General features: G+C 55.5%; 1 protein-coding gene across 2 annotated transcripts in view; it reads right to left on the reverse strand.

Moving 5' to 3' along the window:
* Positions 1-4,479: 4,479 nt before the first annotated feature.
* Positions 4,480-22,056, reverse strand: part of LOC125917133 (MLX-interacting protein-like) — a 28,509-nt gene continuing 10,932 nt past the window's right edge. The window contains exons 2-16 of one of the 2 annotated variants that reach the window (XM_049623397.1): positions 21,525-21,610; positions 19,126-19,215; positions 18,689-18,730; positions 18,184-18,355; positions 17,370-17,459; positions 16,707-16,798; positions 15,121-15,772; positions 14,534-14,655; positions 14,260-14,413; positions 12,663-12,787; positions 12,126-12,227; positions 11,890-12,017; positions 11,524-11,647; positions 9,927-10,056; positions 4,480-9,277 (exon numbers count right to left, since the gene is read on the reverse strand). In XM_049623397.1, the coding sequence (XP_049479354.1) occupies positions 9,156-9,277; positions 9,927-10,056; positions 11,524-11,647; positions 11,890-12,017; positions 12,126-12,227; positions 12,663-12,787; positions 14,260-14,413; positions 14,534-14,655; positions 15,121-15,772; positions 16,707-16,798; positions 17,370-17,459; positions 18,184-18,355; positions 18,689-18,730; positions 19,126-19,215; positions 21,525-21,610 (2,231 nt within the window). In that variant the 3' untranslated portion in view covers positions 4,480-9,155. Of the gene's footprint in view, positions 9,278-9,926; positions 10,057-11,523; positions 11,648-11,889; positions 12,018-12,125; positions 12,231-12,662; positions 12,788-14,259; positions 14,414-14,533; positions 14,656-15,120; positions 15,773-16,706; positions 16,799-17,369; positions 17,460-18,183; positions 18,356-18,688; positions 18,731-19,125; positions 19,216-21,524; positions 21,611-22,056 lie in introns of both variants that reach the window. The other variant, XM_049623396.1, reaches the window with a different exon arrangement.

Consider the following 22,056-nt stretch of genomic DNA (forward strand, 5'->3'; position numbering starts at 1 on the left):
GAAGATATCACGGCGGCCCCTCGAGGTGGTGGCAGGGGGAGTGGGGAGAAGAGTGGACTTGTGATGATTCTGGAGGGATCACTGACAGGATTTACCGACAGATTGAAGGTGGGGCGTGAAGGGAGAAGAGCCGGGAGGGGACCGTCTGCAGTTTCGGCTTGAGCAATCGGGCGGCTGGCAACACTATGGAGCGAGACGCAGAGTATTTGGGGATGATCAGGCTTCGAAGGGGCAGGGGAGACAGAAAGTTAACGGGTGGTTAGAGGCAGAGAGACTTGAGAAAGAGAACGTAAGTGGAGAGGTGTGAGTCAATTGGAAAAGAAGAACACCCGCAGACAAAAGAGATAAGGATGAGAAAAAGCCCCAGCGGGGAGAGGGGGAGGCTCGTCAATGCAGGTGTCGCTGGGCCTCGGCCTCAGGGGAGCGGTGTCCGTGAGGATGTGCGCTTCTTCCCTGAGGGATCTGCCCCCTCTGCCCGGCTAACTCTGCCTGTCCCGCTGGCTGCTGGCTCGGCTCAGGCACCTGCCACGGGGACATTCCCGGCCCCTCCCAGGATGGGCTGCCGGGGCTCCTCCAGGACCTCAAGGGCACCCTGTGCTGACCCCCATCACTCAGTATCAGGACAGAGTTGGCGGTGTCTCCAGTAAAGTCACTGCGCTGTTCCCTGAGCTGAGCTGAGATCTGGCCTTTAGCGCATGCTTCTTGATCGAAGACTAGAAGGAAAGGGGGCACAGTGGGGCAAACCACTGGCCGGTGTTGGACGAGAGGCACAGAACCGGAGCAGCTTATGTGTATCCCAGGGAAAGGTCGGTCATTCAGTGACACTGATGGGCGGGCTGGGGACACCAGGAGACACCAGCAGGCTAGAATCTGGGCTGCCGGATGGGTGAGGGGCAGGTGGGACGGGCTGCTACCCTCCCGCTCACACAGGCCCTACTCCCACGACGACGACGAAGACGTTTGTAATGGAACCAGCCAGCACTGTTTGGTCGTCCCCCAGGAAAGAAAATCAGTCAGACTAGATCAAGAGATTAGATTGTTTGCTGCACCATACCCATTAAGGCAGGAAAGTAGGCTCTTATCTTAGAAAGCTTTTCCCTCTTTAAACAATAAGGGTTTTCTAGCTAATGATTCTGTGAAACAGAAAATCTGATCAATAAGAACTCCCCAGTCCCCAGGTTTCGTATTAACTGTGACTTTGTAGCTTTTGACAAAGGCTTTAGGAGCCTTTAAATGACCAACACTATTGCAGGTATGCAATTCTGTAAATAGTACTAAAAAGCACATTTACTATTTTTAAATTTTTGTTTAATGTTTATTTCTGAGACAGAGACAGAGCATGAGCGGGGGAGGGCCAGAGAGAGCGGGAGACACAGAATCCGAAGCAGGCTCCAGGTTCCGAGCTGTCAGCACAGAGCCCCATGTGGGGCTTGAACCCACAAACTGGGAGATCACGACCTGAGCCGAAGCCAGATGCTTAACCGACTGAGCCACCCAGGTGCCCTAGTGAAATGCTTTTAAATGTCACTTAGAGATTGTCTATTTGCAATCTAAATTACTAAAGCTGATGTTCTACATTAAACATGTAAGGGGTACCTGGGTGATTTAGTCAGTTAAGCATCCGACTCTGGACGTCAGCTCAGGTCATGATCTCATGGTTTGTGAGTTCAAGCCCTGAGCGGGCTCTGTGCTGACAGCACAGAGCCTGCTTGGGATCCTCTCTCTGCCTTTCCCCACTCATGCGAGCTCTCTCTCTTTCTCTGTCAAAAATAAGTAAATAAACACTAAAAAAAAGGGGAAAAGTTAAACATGTTAAGGTCAACCACTTAACCTCAACATCTACATCAGCTTGACATCTGCACCTGCTGGTGGTCCCCCTCCCCCTCTCCTGAATTCTCATCACGGCCCCGCAAAGCCCCGATGCAAATGTGAGGAAAGGGCAGCTGGGCTGCTGGAATGCTGGAGGGTTCATTCAGCAGGTTACCTGTGCACCTGCTGTGCGACAGTTCTGTGCTAGGCACAGCGGGGACCATCAGCACCCGGTCCCTGTCCCCACGGGCCTCAGGGCCTGTTAGGGAAGATAAATGATAATGACAGACTCAACAGGTGTCCTGAGCAGACACAGGGTGCTCTGAGGCCTGACTCCATGCACGTGCTTCAGAAGAACTGAGGTCTCAGAAATGGGACTGGAAGAAAGAATGGGAGTGAGCCAGGAGAAGGCGTGGAGATGGAGGGAGGCTGGGGCAGAGGAAAGAAGCCTTGGAAAAACCTTAACAGTGAAACAACATGCAACGGAACATGGTACGTTCATAGAACCGAAACGAGCGAAAATGAGGTGGGGAAAGTGAGCAGGGGCCAGAGGGGCAAGATGGGGCGGGGTGGGGGAAATAGACACCAGGGCTTGGCCCTCATCTGGAAGGCCCTGGATGGACTGAGCACAGGAGTGACGTGGCTGGACCTGGGCTTTTCCAAACTCACACTATGATGAAGACCACAAGACAGAGCAAGTGGGGCCCTGTTACGTGAACTGGTTGAGAAATATTGGCAACCTGGATCTGGTGACAGCAGCGGCATGGAGAAAAGTGGGCAATGTATTTGGAAGAGATTTAAAAGATGAACTTGACCAGATTTGGCATTAGGAGAGGTGAGGGAGGGGAGGGGAGGGGAGGGGAGGGGAAGGACAAGTCAAGGATAATCCTCCCCATTTGGTGGGTGGAGAGGCTATTTACAAGGTAAAAAATAAAATGATTCTTTAGACTTCTCTGGTCCATGTGGCCTTAATACCTTGTCAACTACTTTGATTTCTTCTTCTATGAAATGGGAATAGCAACACCACCAGGTTGAGAACTATCCAGGGGCACGCATGCTCCATGGAGCCCAGAGCCCGATGCGAAAGAAGTCTCTAGAACACTGGCCTCACTCCCTCTGCTCGCTCTGTCTCCCTTCTCCCAGCCTATCGAAACTTAACCCTCTTCTCCGAATTATGTCCCTAGCATTTTTTTTTTTTTCTCAAAAGTCTACATTTATTTTGAGAGAACGAAGAGAGTGCAGGTGCACAAGAGAGGGAGGGGGCAGAGAGAGAGGGAGAGAGAATCCCAAGCGGGCTCTGTGCCAAGCCGGACTTGAGGCTGGATCTCATGACCATGAGATCATGACCTGAGCTGAAATCAAGAGTCAGATGGCACCCCGTCCCAAGCATCTTTCAAGATTCCACACATGACATGGAGCTGCGTTCAAAAACTTAAAAAGAGCAAAGCAGACACCTGTTGCTCAATGGAAATTGAGTTTCTTCAGCCCAGAGGAGTCTGAGAACCACTCACTTCTTTCTAGGGCCTCCTGTTCTCAAGACCTAAAATCTTGCTTTGTGTCACTGAGACTTTTTCTTTGGGGGAGGCATCAGGTTTGATCAGACAAGAGCCGGTGTATCAACCCACAGCACTTTAGTCAGAGATTCAGATCTGAGCCGTTTGGTGAGACAGGCTGGCAGCTCCGTACGGGAGCTAGGCCGCCCGCAAGAGGTAGCACGAGTTGGCTGGCTCACTGGGTCACCTTCCAGGCACAAGTGACTGCGGTGGGGGACGCAGGAAGATGGTATGGAAAAGAGAGAAGCTTCTAGATTAAACACAGATCATCAAAGTCTTCTCAGCACGGCAACGGGACATCTTTGCTGCTCAACTTCCCTGCGTTTTCCACCTATGGTTTTGGGTCCACGGTCAGCAGCGAGACCGCAGCTCCCTGGGGCCATCACCATGACTCAGAAGACTTTCAGCCCTGGGGCCAGTGTTAGCCATTCTGATGATGACCTATACTTTTTTTTTTAATTTCTTTTTTTTAATGGTTGTTTATTTTTGAGAGTGAGAGAAAGAGAGAGAGACAGAGCTCGAGAGGGGAAGGGCCAGAGAGAGAGGGAGACCCAGAGTCGGAAGCAGGCTCCAGGCTCCGAGCTGTCCACACAGAGCCCGACGCGGGGCTCGAACAAACGAACCGCGAGGTCATGGCCTGAGACAAAGTCGGATGCTTAACCGACTGAACCACCCAGGCACCCCGACTATACTAAGTCCAGTGCTCCACGGGTGACTGCACACCCTGACGTGATTTTATGTGAACTCACAACCACCCTGTTCAACAGCATGGGCCGGGTGCCATCTGCCCAGGTTCCCGATGGGGACATGGGCAGCTTGCACAAGCACCACTGAGCTCCGTCCACCTGGGAAAGGCCTGGAACACAAGGCTCTGGAGAGTTCATGGGAAGAATTGGTCATTTTGGGCTTCTGTCACAGGCCCTTCCAGCAGCCTCTCTTCAGGAACCCCTGCCCACCTCGGGCCTCTCTTCTCGCCGCCAAGGCCTCCACCGCAGGCTGCACCCATCCCTCAAGGTTAGAATGAGTGAGCCCGTCTTGGCATCACTTGGCTCCCATCTCCCTGAATCATCTCTTCCACAGCCCAACAGAGTACCATTTAAGACCACATGTCACAGGCTTTTCAAAAAAATACAGCTTTTTATTGTCTCGGATGCAAATATAGTTTTAAAACTGCATTGTAGTGTTGAATACAGCTGGTGGAAACGTGCTTCTCAACAGCGGAGCATGAGGGGTGGTGTTCTGGATGGCACAGGCCTGAGGGAGCCTCTGATTAACAAGGCTCTTCTCCGGTTTTGTTTTTCAGACCACGAGAGGAAACTTCCTCCTAATGGAGCCCTGACACAATCACCAGAGCTCACAACAGAAAAAACGAGCCAGGTACACTAGGAAGAGGACATGGTGGCTCAGCCGTGGTGTTACAAAGTGAGTAGATGAATCCGGTTTCCTTTTGAGGGCTGTCCGAGAAGGTTCGGGTACAGAGAGAGCAGGGCGTTGTAGGGGACGGGCTGTGTTCAAGCTCCCTTGGGAGAGACACAGCCTGGAGTCATGTCTCCTGAGCCAGAGCCCTTCAGACCCTTCAACTGTAGGACGTAAACTCTATGGAAAAATGTGTCAGTGTCTCCTAACCTTCCAGAACCTCAAGCCTTGCGAGTAGCACACCTCTGTTCAGAAACCGAGAAAAGAATTCTTCAAATGAGTGATGCCCAGGGTTGACTATGGCACCAAAAGTCTGACTGGGAGATGGAGGTGAATTTTGCTACATACTTGGGAAGGAATTTCACAAAAATAAAATTCCATTAAGTAAATGCACGCAGGCAGGCTTGTGCAAGCACATGCACACGCACACGCGCGCGCACACACACACACACACACACACACACACAGAGTCAAAGCCAACATTCAACATGAAAAGTTCCCTTTTCTTTTCTCAAAGGCTGATTTTCGCAAAAACCCCGACAAGGAAACAGAACCCCCGTGTGATGAGCCAGGAAAGCCAAGTCCTCGGAAGGAAAAGAGAATGGAGCAGCTGTGGATGTGCACGGTAGGTCCTAAGGCCTCTCCTTGATCCCGCAGCCTCTCCGATCAGACGGGTTCAAGGCCAAGGAGACTACTACTGAACGGTACAAACGTGTTGAGCGTCCAAGCTCTTCCACTCTCTAGCCCTACCCTCCTCTCCCTTTGTCCGTGTTCAGACGTGGTGAAGATTCTCTTGAACGTACGAGGCACTGGGACACTGTGGCACAGACTATGGCCCACGGCTGCCATGGTGCCCACATCAGGGCACCCAGCTCCCTCGACGAGACCACGACTGCAGGAACACTTGGCACAGCTAAATCCCGGTGAGCGGCGGGCGGGTGTCACCAGTGGCAAAGTGCGTAATGGGAAGCAGGGTATCTCTAGGGAAAGGTAACTTCCCACCAGACAGAGAAGAGCGCGAGGGCCAGCTTGCACCCGGCATGCGGGGCCGTGAGCAGCCGGGTAAAGACCGTCGAGGATAGCCCGGCCCCATGCAGATGCATGCTTCAGCTACACTGTGACAGCCTGTGAGCCTGGAAACCACAAACCCACTTCTCGTTCTTCTAGTTCTCGGGTCACTCACCACTGCACACCCTCACCTGGGGTGAGACAAAGGGGGCCGGCACCACCGTGGGGTGCCACGCTCCCTCACAGTCTAGGTTTATCTTTCTATTGGCCAGAACAGAAAAACCTTCAGGCCCAACCTCTACCAAGGGGAAGGGGTCAGGTCACAAGGACAGGAAGCCGAGGAAGCGGGTGCCCAAGGACACATGGGCGACCTCTTCTTGCAGAGGCTCCAGGAACAGGGCAGCGTCGGGGGTTCCTTCCTCCTGACAAGAGCCCGTGATGCCTGTTAGCATCTCATCAACGCTAACGTCTGATGCCGGGACCAGTGCTCCAGTGTGAGAAAAACGGCTGGACGGCAGCCAGGGTGCACGGGCTGAAGCATCCTGGGTGGGTGAAGGGTGACTGCTGGTGCAGAACCACCTGAGGCCAGAGACGGAGGGACAGCCCGCCAAGTCTCAGAAAGCCCCACGGCGGCACCTGCCCTGTCCCTCCGTGTCCCATTCATTGTGACAGAGCACGCAGCAGTGTGAAGGGAACTGATGGCACAGAAAGATTTCACAGAAATGCTTTTCAGATTTATGTGCCAGATGGGCTCCCCGCCCCCCCCCGCCCCGCCTTTTCAGATTGTTTTTCTAATTCTCCAAAGCGTCAGCATTTTAATGTTTCTTTTCTGGGAGTAGAGGCAGGAGCAGGGGCGGAAATGAGCGTAAACAAAGCACAGCCCCATGGTCAGCATCCACTGGAGGCTGCTGGAAGAGTGGTCTCGCTGTCCCTGCACGCTGGCTGGGCCCCTCTGGCCATGTTCATTGAGCAAGATTCCAAAACAAGAAATGATTCTGGGACAAGAAACAATCGTGTCTGTGAGAAGAGATACAGCTTTGTGGCCCTACAGCCGTGGTAATTGTGAGCACCAAGAGAAATGGATTTAAGTAATTATCTCGAAACAAAAACATGCATCTAGTTAACAGTCTGCTAGGACACACACACACACACACACACACACACACACACACACCTCAAAGTCTCACGTGACCAACAGCCTTAAATATTCAACAAAACAGAAACATGAACATCAATTCAGCAAAAGGGAGAGGAGGAGAGGTAGGCCAAAGAAGCAGGAGGCCAATTTTATATCCCACGGAGTTAAAGAAAAAAAAAAAAAAAAAAAAAGACTCCCAGCACGGGGTGCTTGGAAGGCTGCTAATTCAGGAGAGGTGTTGGTGGGCCAAGCACTGTGGCCATCCACGCGGTTTACAAAGGCACAGGAACTGTGGAAGGGACTGAGCTCATGACCCTCCACGAGCCCTCATAGCTGGGGACATCATGTGGTTTTCCTTTTGACCGTAATGAGTTCTTACCGTGGTGGTCTTCTCCCTTTTGAAGGGAGACTTCACGTTTGTCCTGGGGTGAAGGGCAAGTTCTCTTACCACCTCCCAGTGGATATTAAGGATTAGCCCAGCTTTGTGTGCTCACCCCTGAGGGAAGTGATCTGGAAGGCCTGTAAACACGTTTTTCCGCTGTAGGCCGAGGGACGCCGCCAGGCTGCTCTTCCGTGAGGCTGAAGGACAGATGAGGGAACAGGTGGCTGGTCGGTGACCCGCGGCAGCGACGGCAGCAGGGAGAGGACGCCCCCTCTGCTCTCCATCAGCCGAGGCCGAGGCAGGGCTGGCTGCCCCCGAGCGCCTTCAGCGGGCCTCCAGGAAGAAGTGGGAGCCTCCAAATGGACCCACATTTCAGGAGGCAGCCCTCGGAGCCCCTGCAAAGCTCGCCCCAGGATTTCCAGCCTGCCCAGCACCGCCCAGGCTCCATCTCTGGCCGGGAGGACAGAGGTTGAATGGGAAGTTCACTAACCCTCCGAACTTCACAGCAGAACGTTAGAAGCACATTCTTTCAACAAGAAGGTACCCTGGGCTGGGCTTCCTGAGTGTTAGAGTGAGCGCCCGCCCTTCCGTCCGCGGTCCTCCGACAGGTACAGCAAGAGGACGGGCCTGGACGGGCCTGGACGCCCCAGCTGCAGTTCCCATGTTTGGAAGCAGGCCATGGCCCCCCGATATCCCTCCACCTTGATCAAATACGAGTGTAGCTCTTCACTGCCTGATCTGGAGGTGCCCAGAGACAGCTCGAAGGCTGGCTGCCTCAGAGTTCTGCCTGTCAACACTCAATTTCTTCCTCCAAACACGAGACAGGACAGACTTTGGGTGTGGTGACATCTTTGGTCCGAGAACTGTTACGGTTTGGGGCTCCTGGCTGAACAATCCGGCCAAGATGACCGGACCGATGACGGCACCGTGGAGTCTGGCCTTTCAGACGCTCCACCCTGGGGGCTGTACGCATCCACGGAACACTGCTGGCTTACCCGAGGCTACGGCTCGGAAGCAAGCGGAGAACGAGGGCCATGCAGCGAGGCGATGCCCGAGGAGGCCCCACCCGAGTCCCTGCCACGGTTTCAAGTCAGCGACGTGTGGCCATCACAACGCCAGGCAGAACGAAGTCACTCCCAGACCACAGTGCCGCCCGAGGGGGTCTCTAAGCCAGGGCGGCAGCTTTGCATTGCTCGTGCTTTCCTTCTTGTCCCGCGTGCATTCACACCCACCACTTGTGCACACGGGTTCTGAGGTTCCCTGGTGGCTCGTGCGGTGGGAGGCGGCCTACCGTGCGCAAGCCTGAGCAGCCGTCCAAACCTACTTACAAGGTCAGAGTCTGAGGGAGGGAGAGAGACGCCTTCCGCCTGCCCCGTGGGCATGTCAGAGTGGCACAGGAGTCACTCGGAGCCGTCCGAGTACCCAGGGGTGACAGGAGCGAGTATCTCTCAGTCTGAGGACAGAACCGGAGAGGAACCGTATGCCTCTGATAGCTCACAGGAGCAGGCCCTGCCCCTTCTGTCCCATCTACTCCCTGCACCGGCACCATGGGCCTGGCAGGCCGCCAGCAGGACAGGACTTTGTCTGGGTTGCCCGAGGGCAGGGGAGGTCACGACTGAGGTCGCTGAGTGAGAGTTCACAGCAAGGGGTTCCCAAAGATGGGCTATTGCTGTTGGCAGGACCCGAACCTGCTTCAGACCTGAGCACAGTGTTCTGAGCGGCCCGGTGGGCCAGCGGAGTTGGAGGGGGGCCCTGAGCTCCGCATCAGGAGAGGCATGGGGTGCAGCATCCTCTCCGCAGGCAGGGAAGAGCCTCGAGGCATCTTGCGCGGCCACGTGCCTGCTAGGCGCTAAGACTCCCCCGATCTCTTGCCAATTCTGGTGACAGCCTCTGCCGCCTGCTCCGGCAGCTGGGACGGGTCTGTCAGAATGGAGGTGGTGGTGCTCAGGTGCCGGAGGGTGTTCAGCACCGCTGGAAGAAAGGGGAAGGTTAGCCCGGGGACACAGGCACACACGGCAGCTCTGAGCCCGACGGACGGCACGCAAGGTGTTACACATACGACCCGTGTGGTAATTCTCACGCCCGCCAAAGCAGAGGCGCTGAGCTCAAACTGAGGGACGAATGCCAGCAAAGCCTCTCTGGCCCTAGGGTGACTCTCCGAATCATGCCTCCTATCCTGCAGACGGGCAGAGAATCCCAAGCCGTTCCTGTATGTCCACCTGTTTTCACGTCACCCCTCTATAACCTCAACGTGTGGGCGTTGCCTTGTTAGTTACAAGAATTAAATCGGAAAAAATCTGAAAGCACCCGAGACGGCCTGGTGAACAGCAGGTGCTCGGTAAACGCAAGCTGGACCTGAGCACGGTGACACCCAGGGATGGTAGGAAGCCAAGCAGAGGCGCCAGGGGCTCTGCCCCCGCCCTGCGGTTGGCACATTCCGGTTCGGGGCCTCCTACACAGCATCATCCCGCGCTCCCGGCCCTGCCGGAGCGGCTGCTCGCGGTGGAGCCTGGCCTGGCTACAGCGCTGTCTGCAGCGAAGGCCCTCCTCTCTCCGAGACTGTCGTGCAGGGGCTGGCAAGCCCCCGTGGCGCCTCGGCCCCCATGCAGCCCCTACTCACTTGGCCTGAGGACGGGCAGGGAGCAGTGCTGGTCCAGCCAGGACAGTGCCGTCCGGTGCAGTTCTTCCAGGCTGCTGGTGGACACCATCCCCTTGAAGGACTCAAACAGCGGCTTGATGATGATACTGAACTGCATTGCACGTGGGTTAAAGAAAACGTAAGCGAGGAGGAGGACCAGCAAACATGTAACCAAGGGTGGGGAGAATGAAGCCCAGCTACAGGCTTGCCCATGATCAATTCCCCCGGGGCGGGCAAGTGACTGTACAGACAGCGGATGAGAGGCAGACATCTAGGTTAAGACGCACCCTTACATTCCTCTAAAATGCTCCCATCTAACTGGAACTGAGCAACAGGTTAATGACCACTGAGCAGGCCAGAGGCAGGGACTGAGAGGTTTGCTTGGTGTGGCACGGGGTCCTGGCGCAACGACGTGAAAACCAACGGTCTTTATGTATACCGGCAAGAATAGGAGAGGCACGCCCCAGACCAAATGGTGGAAGCTGTCTGTCTAGAGATAGATGAGGCCTGTGTCTGGTGATAAACACACATGCTGGCTCTTAGTCACATTCCACGTAGGTCTCCCAAACCATCCTAAGCAATCAGCTTAGTGGAGGCAATGAGCTCCATTTTCTCCTTGACCTGAGCCATGAGTGCCTGCGGTCCAAGCCTCAGCCCAATGAGGAACGTGCCGTTTTCCTAAAGAGGTTCTGGCCCATCCCAGCTGTCACCCAGCTCCATCAGTGATGAGGGCAGAGGGAGGCTGGGCCAGCCAGGCAAAGCAGAGGAAACAGAGCCGGTGTCTGTCATCCCTCCTCTCTTCAAAACCAGCCGTCAGAGTGCAAATGAAGCAGCTAAAATCCTCTGCTCCCAAACAACTGTCTTCTCAGTGTGTCAGTAACAAGGTGGAGGCACATGGCCAACCTCCCACGTGTGCAGACCGTCTGAGGCAGAGATGTGGCTGGAAGGGTACGGACAAGGCAGGAGCTGTCCCCCAGAGGGGCCCTGCTGACATCTGGAAGCTGAGTGCGGGCGCGCCTTGGCCCCAGAGACAGACCCCAGCGCTCAGGTGCATGTGCCTCATGACAGCATCAGAGGCCACGGGGCCCAAACCCAGACAACAGCCTCGAGGGAGCTGGTTTCAAATCCCGACTGTGCCACTCGGTCGTTCGTGAACCCTGGTTTCTCATCCATCACAGGGGCAGTACTCACCCTCCCTAAGTAAGTCACCCCAAGGACTGAGACGGCTGCCAGGAGGTGTCAGATGAGACCCTAGCTCCTTCCTACAGGATTGCCTCTACAAGCGGCTTTAGCTCCTTGCAACCAAGTGTCTTTACTTCCCAGGCACCGAGAGAGCAAACCGGGCCTGTTCTGCCTCCCCAGGAAGCCGTGAGCGGGGACGGTCACCAACGACCGACTCCCTTCACGCCACGGCCCTGGCCAGGCCCCTCTCCCGAGGCGGAAGCCGGCACCGCCTGTTGGATGAGCCCAACGACAACCATTTATGTGGGTTTTTTCTAAAATCGCTGGGCTGTCAGTGTCTGTTGTTTCAGCCTACCCACAGCTGGGGGGTGGGAGAAGCAAGAAAACCCAAAGATACAATCCAGAACTTCCAATTCTGTAGGGTCCGGCTTTTCACATACTCGTCAAACATGTCTCTCATGTGATCGAACTGGCGCCGGGTGACAGGGACTCCTGTGGCGGGGAGCAGCTGCTGGCAGGAGCTGCAACAGGCAGAATCAGAGGCAGCTCAGAGCGGCTGGCGGTAAAGCTGGACCCGGGGCACCGAACAGGCAGGGCCGGCCCGCTGTCGGCCACGGCAGGCCCGAGGGGGGGCCTCGGAAGGAGGAGGATGACAAAAACCCAGAGTGCTGCAACAGAGAGGCGGCTACGGGTGACGGGGCCTCTGTGACACGCACAAAGGAGCGCAAGGCGCCAGCCCCGGGCCCCGCGTTCCCAGTCTCACATGATGGTGGTGTTGAGCTCCTCGATTTCCTCCCGCAGCCGCCGGGCTTCCTCCTGCATCTGGCTCCGCTCCTGCTGCAGCTTGGTGATGTACTCCACGGTCTTTTGCAGCGTGATGGCGTGGCTGGTCTGTGGGAGGGGCGGCGGGGTCAAAGCCGCAGCGGCCACGGCGACCCTGCCTGTCCACCCGGCACCGAGGCCAATGAAGCGGCTCCCCACCCACCCAATGCCACTCACCAGCTTGGAATTATTAGAGATCAAACTGTTAAGGGTGTCAAAGCCCATCTTGATGTTGAAGCGCCTTTTCTGCTCAGCTGAAATATGCTTCATCTGCCGGTTCTGCTGGGGAATCAAAGGGTCACTGTGATGCGGTGCTCTGTAAGGCCACCTCCCCTCCCTGCAGAATGGAGCACCTCGGCAGGGGCCACGACTGCTGCTGGTCGGCACCTCCCAGTCACCCTCAGACCCCTCCTCCACGGACCCAGTTCCCAGCTGCGGCCTCCCGGCATATTACAGGGCTCGATGCTGATTCCGGGGCTCAGGCCTCACTGGTAGGTGGGGGAATGGGAAGAGGGGACCTGATCTCGAGGTTAAAGTAGCAAACGTCCAGGCTCCTGATGCTACACCCCAGCCTGGTGAGCACCAGCCAAGTGTGTGGTCCTCCTTTCCTCTGTGTCCCTAGTAAGGGACGCAGCTGCCCCAGTGGCCCCTTGATATTCTCCTTTCCTCCCCAACCCTCCAAGGAAATCAAGACCCGAGAGAGACCTGTGATACCTTTAAAGCAGCCACATTTTTGGGGTCTGCAGATTTCCCTGAGCAGTTGTTCTGGGGAGACTGGGGGCTGGGGCTCTGCTCTGAAGCACATGGAGAGGCCTGCCCTGAGTTTGGGCAATCTCGACCTGAGAAGAACAGAGACTCCTCTTAGAACATGGCCGGCTACAGCAGCTGGAACGGTCCTCACCCATGAAAGGAACCCCTGCAAATCCCAAACCCTGGAAACCCATCCGGAACCTCCCACGGCGACCACAGAGCAAAAACGGGAGAAATGCTTGCCAACACCTCAAGGAGGGTTCTGTTAGGTGTGGACAAGGCCTGAAGAAGGCTGGCTGGACATGGAGTGGGAACACGGTCTGAGCTTGACCAGCCACAGGTTTTGGGGGACATGGAGAGTTTTGAGGGGAGGTATGACTGCTAACCCAATTTCCTAAAAAGCCACGTGGAGGCAACCTGGGGTTTCCGCAGCATCTGTAAGGCTCTGGTTCTTACCCTGTGTGTCAAGTGCCCAGGTACCTGTTTATTTTTGTTCTCTCAACGCTACACATACGTTCTCTTATACTTTCTTCAATCCTGCCTACTCCCACGCAAGCCATGTCCTGGTCACTGGCATCTCTCAGGAGTCCCTCTGAGCCCCTGGGGCTGCCCCACTCAGCCCACTCTTTTCCGTGGCACCGATCTCCCTGTGGTGCTCTCTCAGGCAGAACTCCCCTCACGGCTCTGGCGCCCAGGGTTCTGTGCCTCAGAGGACAAGAGGCCACTACCTGAGCCCTAACTTACATCACTGTAGGGGCCTGACTCATAGTCTTTGTCTTTGTCTTTATCTTTCCGGACTGGAGGCCCTTGTTCCTCCAATCCTCCTTGGACAAGTCCCTGTACTGTCTGATCTCTGTGAGCAAAGATCTCTCCTCCTCATGTCTTCCTGTTCAGAAAAGACAACCGCTTACACAGAGCTCCAGGAGCAGCCACGCCCTGCTTTTACTTAAGACAAGAAGGCACCTTTGGTCTCCCTCTCTGATGTGGCATCTGAAAGGAAGGAGCCTGGGTTCTGGTTCTACCCCCACCATGAGGGGCAGAGCCTCGGGCAAATCGTTTATCCCTGGCTTCTCAGCTCTTCGCTGGGCAAAATCAGTTCTACCCCGACCATCTGGCCAATGGAAGGCCCACGCTGTGGAAATGGGTTCAGCAGATGGGAGGTTCTTGAAAACTAAGGGATGACTACGTTGATGTGTAGACAAGGCTGGGTGGTTTCTGTTTTCTGGAAACTGCGGACAAGGACTCTTCGGTCCCCTTTCTGGATCAGAACAGGCAGCTCAGAGCCAGGCCTTTCTAAAGGAGGTCAGGGACGGTGGTCCCCCGAGTGCATCAGTTGCCAACACTGCACACGCTTGCCGCCTTTCTGCTGCTGTGGATGATCTGGCACAACGCCGGGCACTTCCTAGCCTGGGCCGCTATCGGGCTTGTAAAATGTCACTGCACATCCTGTGAGTCCAGCCCCAAACCTAGGGAAGCCCACAGGCGGTCTCCCTGACCCAGGAGTGGGAGCTCTCAGTTGGCCCACGAAGTCCCAACTGCTCCGGCTGGAGCACACACTCACTGGGACCCGTGGCAGAGGCCTGCTCTCCCTTCACCAGGGACTCTTGCACTGTGCCTGGAGAGAAGAGCCGAGAGACAGGGGCTGGCTGGCTGCTCGTGGGATGGCCGAGGTCTGTCACCAGGATGCCACTGTGGAACTCCGTGACTCCAGGAGCCTGAGTGACACAGGAGAGAGAGGTCACCCCCAACTATAGTCATGCTGGGTGAGGATCACCCAAGAACAGGGCCACACTGCGGTTATAAGGATGCTGAGGGTCTGTCCAGAGCCCTCTCACCCGGGCGATGGAGGCAGGCGTGAGGACCACATTGGACTGGGACACAGTAGAAGCCAACATCCCTTCTCTCTTCAGAGGGCCTGATGTCATAATCACTGCTTGAGGTTGTCCTGAAAAGGCAGCTGCCAGAACAAGAAGGTGAGGGTGGTGTCCCCAAGCCACGGGCGGCCTGCTGGGCCCAGGCCCAGGCCCACTGCACAGTGCTCCCCAGGAGAAGCATAGCCTCTGTTGCTGCTTAGACATTGCTCTCCTCACCACAGGAAAGACAAGACCACAAGGGTACCTGACCTTGGTTTTGTAACTTCTCCTTGAAGGGGACAGATTATAGACCTATAGACCTAGGATGGATTATAGACCACCCGGACCATGCTTTTTCAAACTGGGTTGAGACTAACTTTAAAAGAACAACAGAGGGTATACATAAGAGACTAGATCACACACATGCAGATCAGAACACTCCTTTCACATCACTGTGTGTGTGTGTGTGTGTGTGTGTGTGTGTGTGTGACAAGTTTGCAAGCCTCAGGGACAGGGAAATATTCCTCAGGAAGGGGAGACCAGACTCTGGCTTCCCTCCACTGACTTACCTGAGGCGATGCAAGCATTCTTCAATACCAAGGACACGGGCTCAGGTTTGGGAGCAGGCACTATTTTGGGGGGCTGCTTGGGCCTCCCCCCAGTCAAGGAGACCGGTTTGGGTTGCACAAAAGTTAAACACGGTTGAGACGGCCCAGCGGTTGGAGGCCGGGTGACTGGAGGCAGTGCCAGGCCACAGGGTGACACCGAGGGGGTGGGATGGTGGGTTGTGATGACAAGGCCCTGGCTCTGGCTGAAGGTGGTGGCAGATGCATCGTGGGTGAGGGTGGCGGAGGCCGTGTGCGTGATGACGGAGGGCGACTTGCTGGCTCCAGCAAACTTCGGCTGCAGGAAGGCGGGTGGAGCCAGGGGGCTCAAGGCAGTGGCCGGGGGTGGGGCTAACGGCAGAGCAGGGGAAGCAGGCGCCGGGGCAGGGCTGGGAGACAGCAAGGGCATGGTGAACACCGGGAGGAAAGGCTGGGGGACGCTCAGAGGCTGTGCAGAGGGACCGAAGTCTGTAGGCTGGATAAAGGGGTCTCCAGGTCGGGGAGCTCGATCGCATCCCGGCCTATCCGTAGGGTCTAGGGTGGTGGCCGCAGGAGGCGAAATGAGGCCGTCAGGGAGGTTCACGGTGGGGAGAGCAGGGGCTGGCAGGATGCTCTCCTGAGAAAGGAAGGACAAGTGCTGGATCATACAACTTGCCATCACTTCCCGGTACAACACACCACAAAGTCCAACAACGTGTGGTGGGCGCCTGAGCAGAACCTCCGGACGGAGGGACAAGGCGATGGTTCCCGTCCCCACGGCTGCTAACTGGGGGAAACGGAGCTGTGTCTCCCCGGGCATCCGCAGGGGTCTTGTTTCCATTAGGGACTAAACGATAACACAGAGCTCAGACAAAGCGACTGTCTGCACACAGTTGGCTCTAGGCCTGGGAGTATCTTGTTTCTGAAGTCCAGCAGGGGTCCCCCCAAAGTCCCTGCCATCTTCTGTTACAGAGCAGAGGCAGCCTGGATCACAGCTGCTCACGGGGTTCCCCCAGGGCAGTTTCACGTATCAACTTCTAGAGGTCACCTCTTCCTAAAAGAGAAACGCTATAAGGAATCAATTGTCAGGATCTCAGTCTCTGCAGAAGAACTTCTTCCCAGAGCCAGATGGAAGAAGATGGGGCCAGGTTTCTGGTGTCTAACTGGATGCGGGCACCAGCCTGAGAGCCCCTGAGGGCAGAGAGCCATGCCTCACTCAGCTCTGCAGCCCCAGCACCCGATAACCAACTACTGTTAATTGTTGAGTAAAAAGTAAGAGAAATACACAGAACTTGTTTTTATTAGCGATCCATGTTTTTCTTTGCTAATCCTCTCTAAACTGGTCAGAACAGAGCTCAGGTTATGTGTAGCCTTAGGCAGGGGCGCCTGCTTACTGACAGTCTCTCTCCCCTCTTGGATATCTCTGCGTGCTTCCGAGGAGGGCCAGAATAGCTTCTTTATGCGTTAGTTGTGCGTTCAGCCCTAGATCTGGCAAGCTCTAGTGTGTTGCTTATGACTGTGTGGTTACTTATTAGCCTGGCCCTCGGCCCCCCTGCCCCCACTCCCTCTACCTGAGCAGGTGGGCTGTTGGGATCCGGTGCAGGTGCTGAGACAGGAGCAGGCAGCACGGAACCAAAAATGGAGCGGCTGGAAGAGAAGAGGTCTGAAAGACAACAGCGGGGCCTTTGAGCTCCGTGTGCCCATCACATCCTTGAATTAAGATCCAAGCGAACAGGGCACTGAGCCCCATCTTACCCAGAGGAATGCCATGGCATTCCCCCCTGAGGGTGTTCCCCCCTGAGGTAACTCTGCAGAAAGAGGCCCTCTGATGGGAACCGCTCATGCTGGCAACTAGTGTGGGCTCTGAAATACTCCCAGGCCTGGTGTTTCGTGGGCTCTCACGAGCCCAGCTCTAACTGCAGGACACTGCTGGGAGGCGGCTGTGTTGCCAGCGCCCTCTGCTGCCTAGAGGGAGAACTGCTTACGGTTCTGGGCAAACCTGAGGATCTGAGACCGCAGGAATGAGAACGGCGATTCCCTTGAGAGAGAACCGTGTGGCAGAAAAGCTTCCCAGACCTTGCAACTACTACCAAAAAAAAGGTAGTTCTGGAAAAATTCCAAGTCTTCCCCTCTGCCCATTCTAACAGTCCCCTCCACGGGAAGCACCAGTGTGCTCTGTCCTGGGCAAAAGGAGATCCCGGCAGCCATGCTCTCTGCCTGCCCCGGGTCCTCACCCTGGAAAGGTTCAAATGTATCCATGAAGTCCAGGTTGGGCTGCAGGGGGATGAGCCCCGGCTGGATCATGTCGGCATTCCCCAGATGTGCTGCAAGAATCAGAAAGGAGACAGAGGCATCATTCTGCCTTCTCAGGCAATGTTGCAAGAACACATAACGGGCCTGGAACGGGTCCTCCTGGCCCTGTTCACACTCCAGATTCTTCCAAGGAGAAGTGCAGGGAGATGGCTGGAATTTCTACCTTCTTGTGAGTTCATGGCTATTCTCCCCCTTCAGAAGGCAGGAAAGAAAGTGAGTTTTTGTGAGAAAAGTGAAGTGAGAATCCCAACAAGCGCAAGAACAGCTATGCAGAGATCCCTGGTTCTAACTGCTGGTCTGTGGGCTCTTCCCTGAAGGGTAACTGGATGCCTGAATGCTGCCAGGTAAAAGGTCATGCCCAGGAATACCTGATTTTCTTCACAGTGAGTCAGAGGCCCTGTCACTCGGCCTAGGCACAGATCTTCCGCTCAGGGGACAGTATCGGAAACGGCAAACTGATTCAGACCAAATCCCCACCGTCTTCTCACAGTGGCACCACAGGCATGACAGCTGCCCAGGAAGGCCCATTTGCAGTCCCCACGCTCTCAGTGCATGTGACCCTCAGATGCCAGTGACACCGGCCAATCTTTCTGGCAGCCTGTCCTAAATAAGTGGTGCCCAGCAGCTAAGAGATGGCCTTGAGGCAAATCCTGCCCTGGGGGCCCCGGGGGGGGGGGGCTGGCAGAGAAGGACACCAGCTGCGTGTTGGAAGCCAAGGATCCGGAGGTGGGTTACCTATTTCCCGGGGGTTGGGCCAGGCCACCGGCTGGTGAGAGGAAAGTGTGGAGAAGAGGGTGTCGCTGAATTCTGACATGAGCATGTCTGTGTCCAGCAGTGGGTCCTCCTCCATGGGCACCGGGGTCTTCCATCCGTCCCCACGTTTGTGCCAATAAAGCATGTCATCATCCTACCGCCAACAGAAGGGGAAGGACAAGTCCCAGGGGACCGGTGAACTCAGAACTCCCAATCCCATTGCGCAGGGGGGCGCTACCCTAGTTTACGCAGCGGCAAGGGCTGCTCTGAGAGATGAGGCGGTGGGTGAGCAGGGAGAACTGGCCTGTTCCCTTAGCCTGCATGTCCTCTGTGTGAGAAGGGGCGTGGCCCCCCTGGAGCCGCGGGGACAGCCTGTGTCCCTAGCGCCTTAGGCTGCGGGCTTCACCGTGGGGCCGCCCACATCATCGCCGCTTCCCGTCAGAGGAGGGTTCCTCTGCGGGTCCTCCCGGCCCCGCCGCGCACTCACCCGGGCCAGGCTGGACAGGTCCTCATCCTTGTGCTGCTGCAGCTGCGGAGAAAAGGGGAGAAAAGAGCTTCACTCAGGGGCCGGGGAGGGGACGAGGCCCTCGGCCTCTCCTCCCAGAACCTTCCGGGCCTCCTCTCCCTGGGAGGCCTGTGAGGGGTCTTGCCCTCTGCCATCGCCAGGCCCACGCCGGGCAGAGACGAGATTCCCAACCAGCGTCTGTGGAATAAACAGCCCCGGTTCACAGCGGGAGAAACTGAGAGCACAGGTAACACGACCGAAGCAGGTCCACTGCTCGGGCTGGGCTAGAACACCGGCTGCCGCGGGAGCAGCAATGGAGCCACGACCTCGGGGGCCAGCGTCCGGATACAGGCCTTCGGTCCTTCCCTCCTCTACGGGGGCTTCCCGCACACGCTCTTCTCGGAGCCCAAGCCGGGTACCCTTTTCTTGAAGTAGGTTCTCCACTTGTGATATTCCCGGATCACGATCTCAATGCGGCTCTTCCAGTACTTTCCTTCTGTGGTGATGGCCTGTGAAGGGAGGCAGGTCACGGTCAAAAGAGGGGCATCCAGGCTGACCGGCAGAACTCGACCTGAAGACAGAGATGTGTCTGACACCAGAAGTCAGCCCCGGGCAGCGCGGCTCAGAGGGCCCTGCCGCGCGCCTACAACCTCATTCGCCGACGTGTCCCGCCTCTCCGGTGCTACGACCAGCCTCTACCTAAGGACGTGCTTTTATTTCACGACCTCAGATGACCACAGGCAGCTTCGGCAGCATGGTTCCTAAGGGTCCGGATTGGAGCGTGGGTCAGAGAGAGTGCTTGGGCGGGGGAGAGGGAGAGAGATGGTGGGGGGAGAGGGAGAGAGATGGGGGGGAGGGGGGGGAGGGGGGGAGGGGGAGAGGGAGAGAGGGAGAGGGAGAGGGAGAGGGAGAGGGCCCTCCGTCCTGGTGCCGGAAGAGCCCTAGAGAGAGAGCCAGGGGTAGCAGTGAATGCCTGATCCAGGAGACCCTGCCACATTTTCGAAGGGTGAAAACAAACGGCCAATCACAGAAGTTTTAGGTGGAAAGTGACTCCAAGAGGAGCTACTTCAACCTTCCCATCATGCACGTGAGCCCCTTCCAAGATATCCCTGAAGCGCTCTGGCAACAAAGAAACCATGACTGCCTCAGAGAGCCAGCCTCGCTTTCAGATTGCTTTTTGTTTACAGCTGGAGTATATTAAAGCGAGTCCCAGGTATCGTAAGACCCATTTAATTTCACCCAAAAATACTTCACCGTGGGTCTCTCTGACAGTGAAAAATGTTCACAGTGGATAATACAGTATTATCACCAAACCCAACAAAATGATATTCCTTAATATTGTCTAATATCAGACACACCCCACAGCTCAAAAGGGTCTTTCATTGGGTTACTTTCTAATTTTTCCCATTCCATCCAAACAGTGAGACGTGCTTGGATAGCATTGAAACAATGCAGAAGCGTGTAAAGGGTACATGCCTCACTGTAATCCTCCTTCCCAGAAGTACCCACCAATAAAGGATTTCTGTATATCCTTCTAGACTTTTCCTACACACCCGCAATCACATAGATACACTTTATTCTTTTTTATTAAAAAAAATTAAAGTTTATTTTTGAGAGAGTGCACGTGCATGCCCACGAGCATGGGTGGGGCAGAGAGAGTGAGGGAGGCATAGAATCCGAAGCAGGCTCCAGGCTCTGAGCTGTCAGCACAGAGCCCAACGCGGGCTCAAACCCATAAAGTGTGAGATCATGACCTGAGCCAAAGTCAGACACTTAATTGAGTCACCCAGGCACCTCTAGATACACACTTAAAAAAATTAACATAAAGTTACTAAAATACAGTTGTGCAACTTTTTTTTTTTTCATTTACTATTTCTTCAGCATCTTCCTATCTCAGCATATAAAGATCTTGAAGTCATTTTTTTTAAGGATTTTATTTTTTGAGAGAGAAAGCACGCATGCACGCATAAAAGCTAGGGAGAGGGGTAGAGGGGGGAAGGGGGGAAGGGAGGGAGAGAGAGGGAGAGAGAGGAAGAGAGAGGGAGAGAGAGGGAGAGAGAGGGAGAGAGAGGGAGAGAGAGGGAGAGAGGGAGAGGGGGGAGAGAGAGAGAGAGGGAGAGAGAGGGAGAGAGAGAGAGAAATCTCAAGCAGGCTCTACACTCAGTGTGGAGCCTGATATGGGGCTTGATCCCATGACCCTGAGATCACGACCCGAACTGAAATCAAGAGTCAGACACTTGGGGTGCCTGGGTGGCTCAGTGGGTTAATGTCCGACTTTGGCTCAGGTCATGATCTCACAGTTTGTGGATTCAAGCCCCGCGCTGGGCTCTGTGCTGACAGCTCGGAGCCTGGAGCCTGCTTCAGATTCTGTGTCTCCCTCTCTCTGACCCTTTCCCGCTTGACTCTCTCTCTCAAAAATAAACATTAATTTTTTTTTTTTTATATAAAAAAAGAAGAGACGCTCGACTGACTGAGCCACCCAGGCGCCCCTTGAGATCATTCTTTGTTGAAGATAATCTGTCTTGTAAGGAGACCAAATCCCTCCCTGCTGACGTCCAGAGAAATGCCAACATTGAGGGTAAGTCCCAGGGAGAGAACCCCTTAGTCCTCAGGTCAGCCCAGCCAGAGAAGAGGGGAGTCCCGTGGGCTGTCACATCCTCGTCCTTGCGAGGACACCATGGCGGCCAGGGCAGCAAGGCTAGACCTTTTCCCTGAACCCCCGCTGCGGAATCCACCCCCTATTCCCAGCCCTGGGAGAGCTGCTTCCTCCTGATGAGGGAGGATCCTTTCCAGCTACTAATGGTCCAGGGCCAAGTACCTCTGGCCTGCGATGCTCATCCACTTCAACAGAGCCATCTAGTGGAGTGACGAAGTGGCACACGGGATTCTTGCGCTTCTCCAAATCTGGGCAGAGAAACGAGGAGACGTCATTGCTATGACCAAGACCCCTGAAGGAACCCCTGCCCGCTCTGTCCACATGCCCCTCAAGGTGCGGCCCTCCTTCCCTCGAAAATGAGATTTCAGAGAATAAAGGAAAAGAATCTGTAACTCACAGGTAAGGTAGGCAGTCTGGCTTATCAAGAGAAATGCCAGCCTAACCCAAGCATGCCCCCAGCACGCGGATCTCCTACAGAGGCCACAGGATCTACCTGCACGAAAGCCAGCTAGAAACAGAACGAGGCCTGGGTCTGCATCTTCTTTGAAAATAGGAACTGTTCCCTGACTCTTTGAATGTCACTCTCTGCTATGCCCTCCTTGACTCCCCTGAAAAGAACAAACCCCTCCTTCCTCCTCTGCCTTTACAACACTGGGCCCAAGCGCCTAACCTAACAGTGGGCACGCGATGCTGT

The sequence above is a fragment of the Panthera uncia genome, unplaced genomic scaffold (assembly GCF_023721935.1).
Source record: "Panthera uncia isolate 11264 unplaced genomic scaffold, Puncia_PCG_1.0 HiC_scaffold_1519, whole genome shotgun sequence".
Lineage (NCBI taxonomy): Eukaryota > Metazoa > Chordata > Mammalia > Carnivora > Felidae > Panthera > Panthera uncia.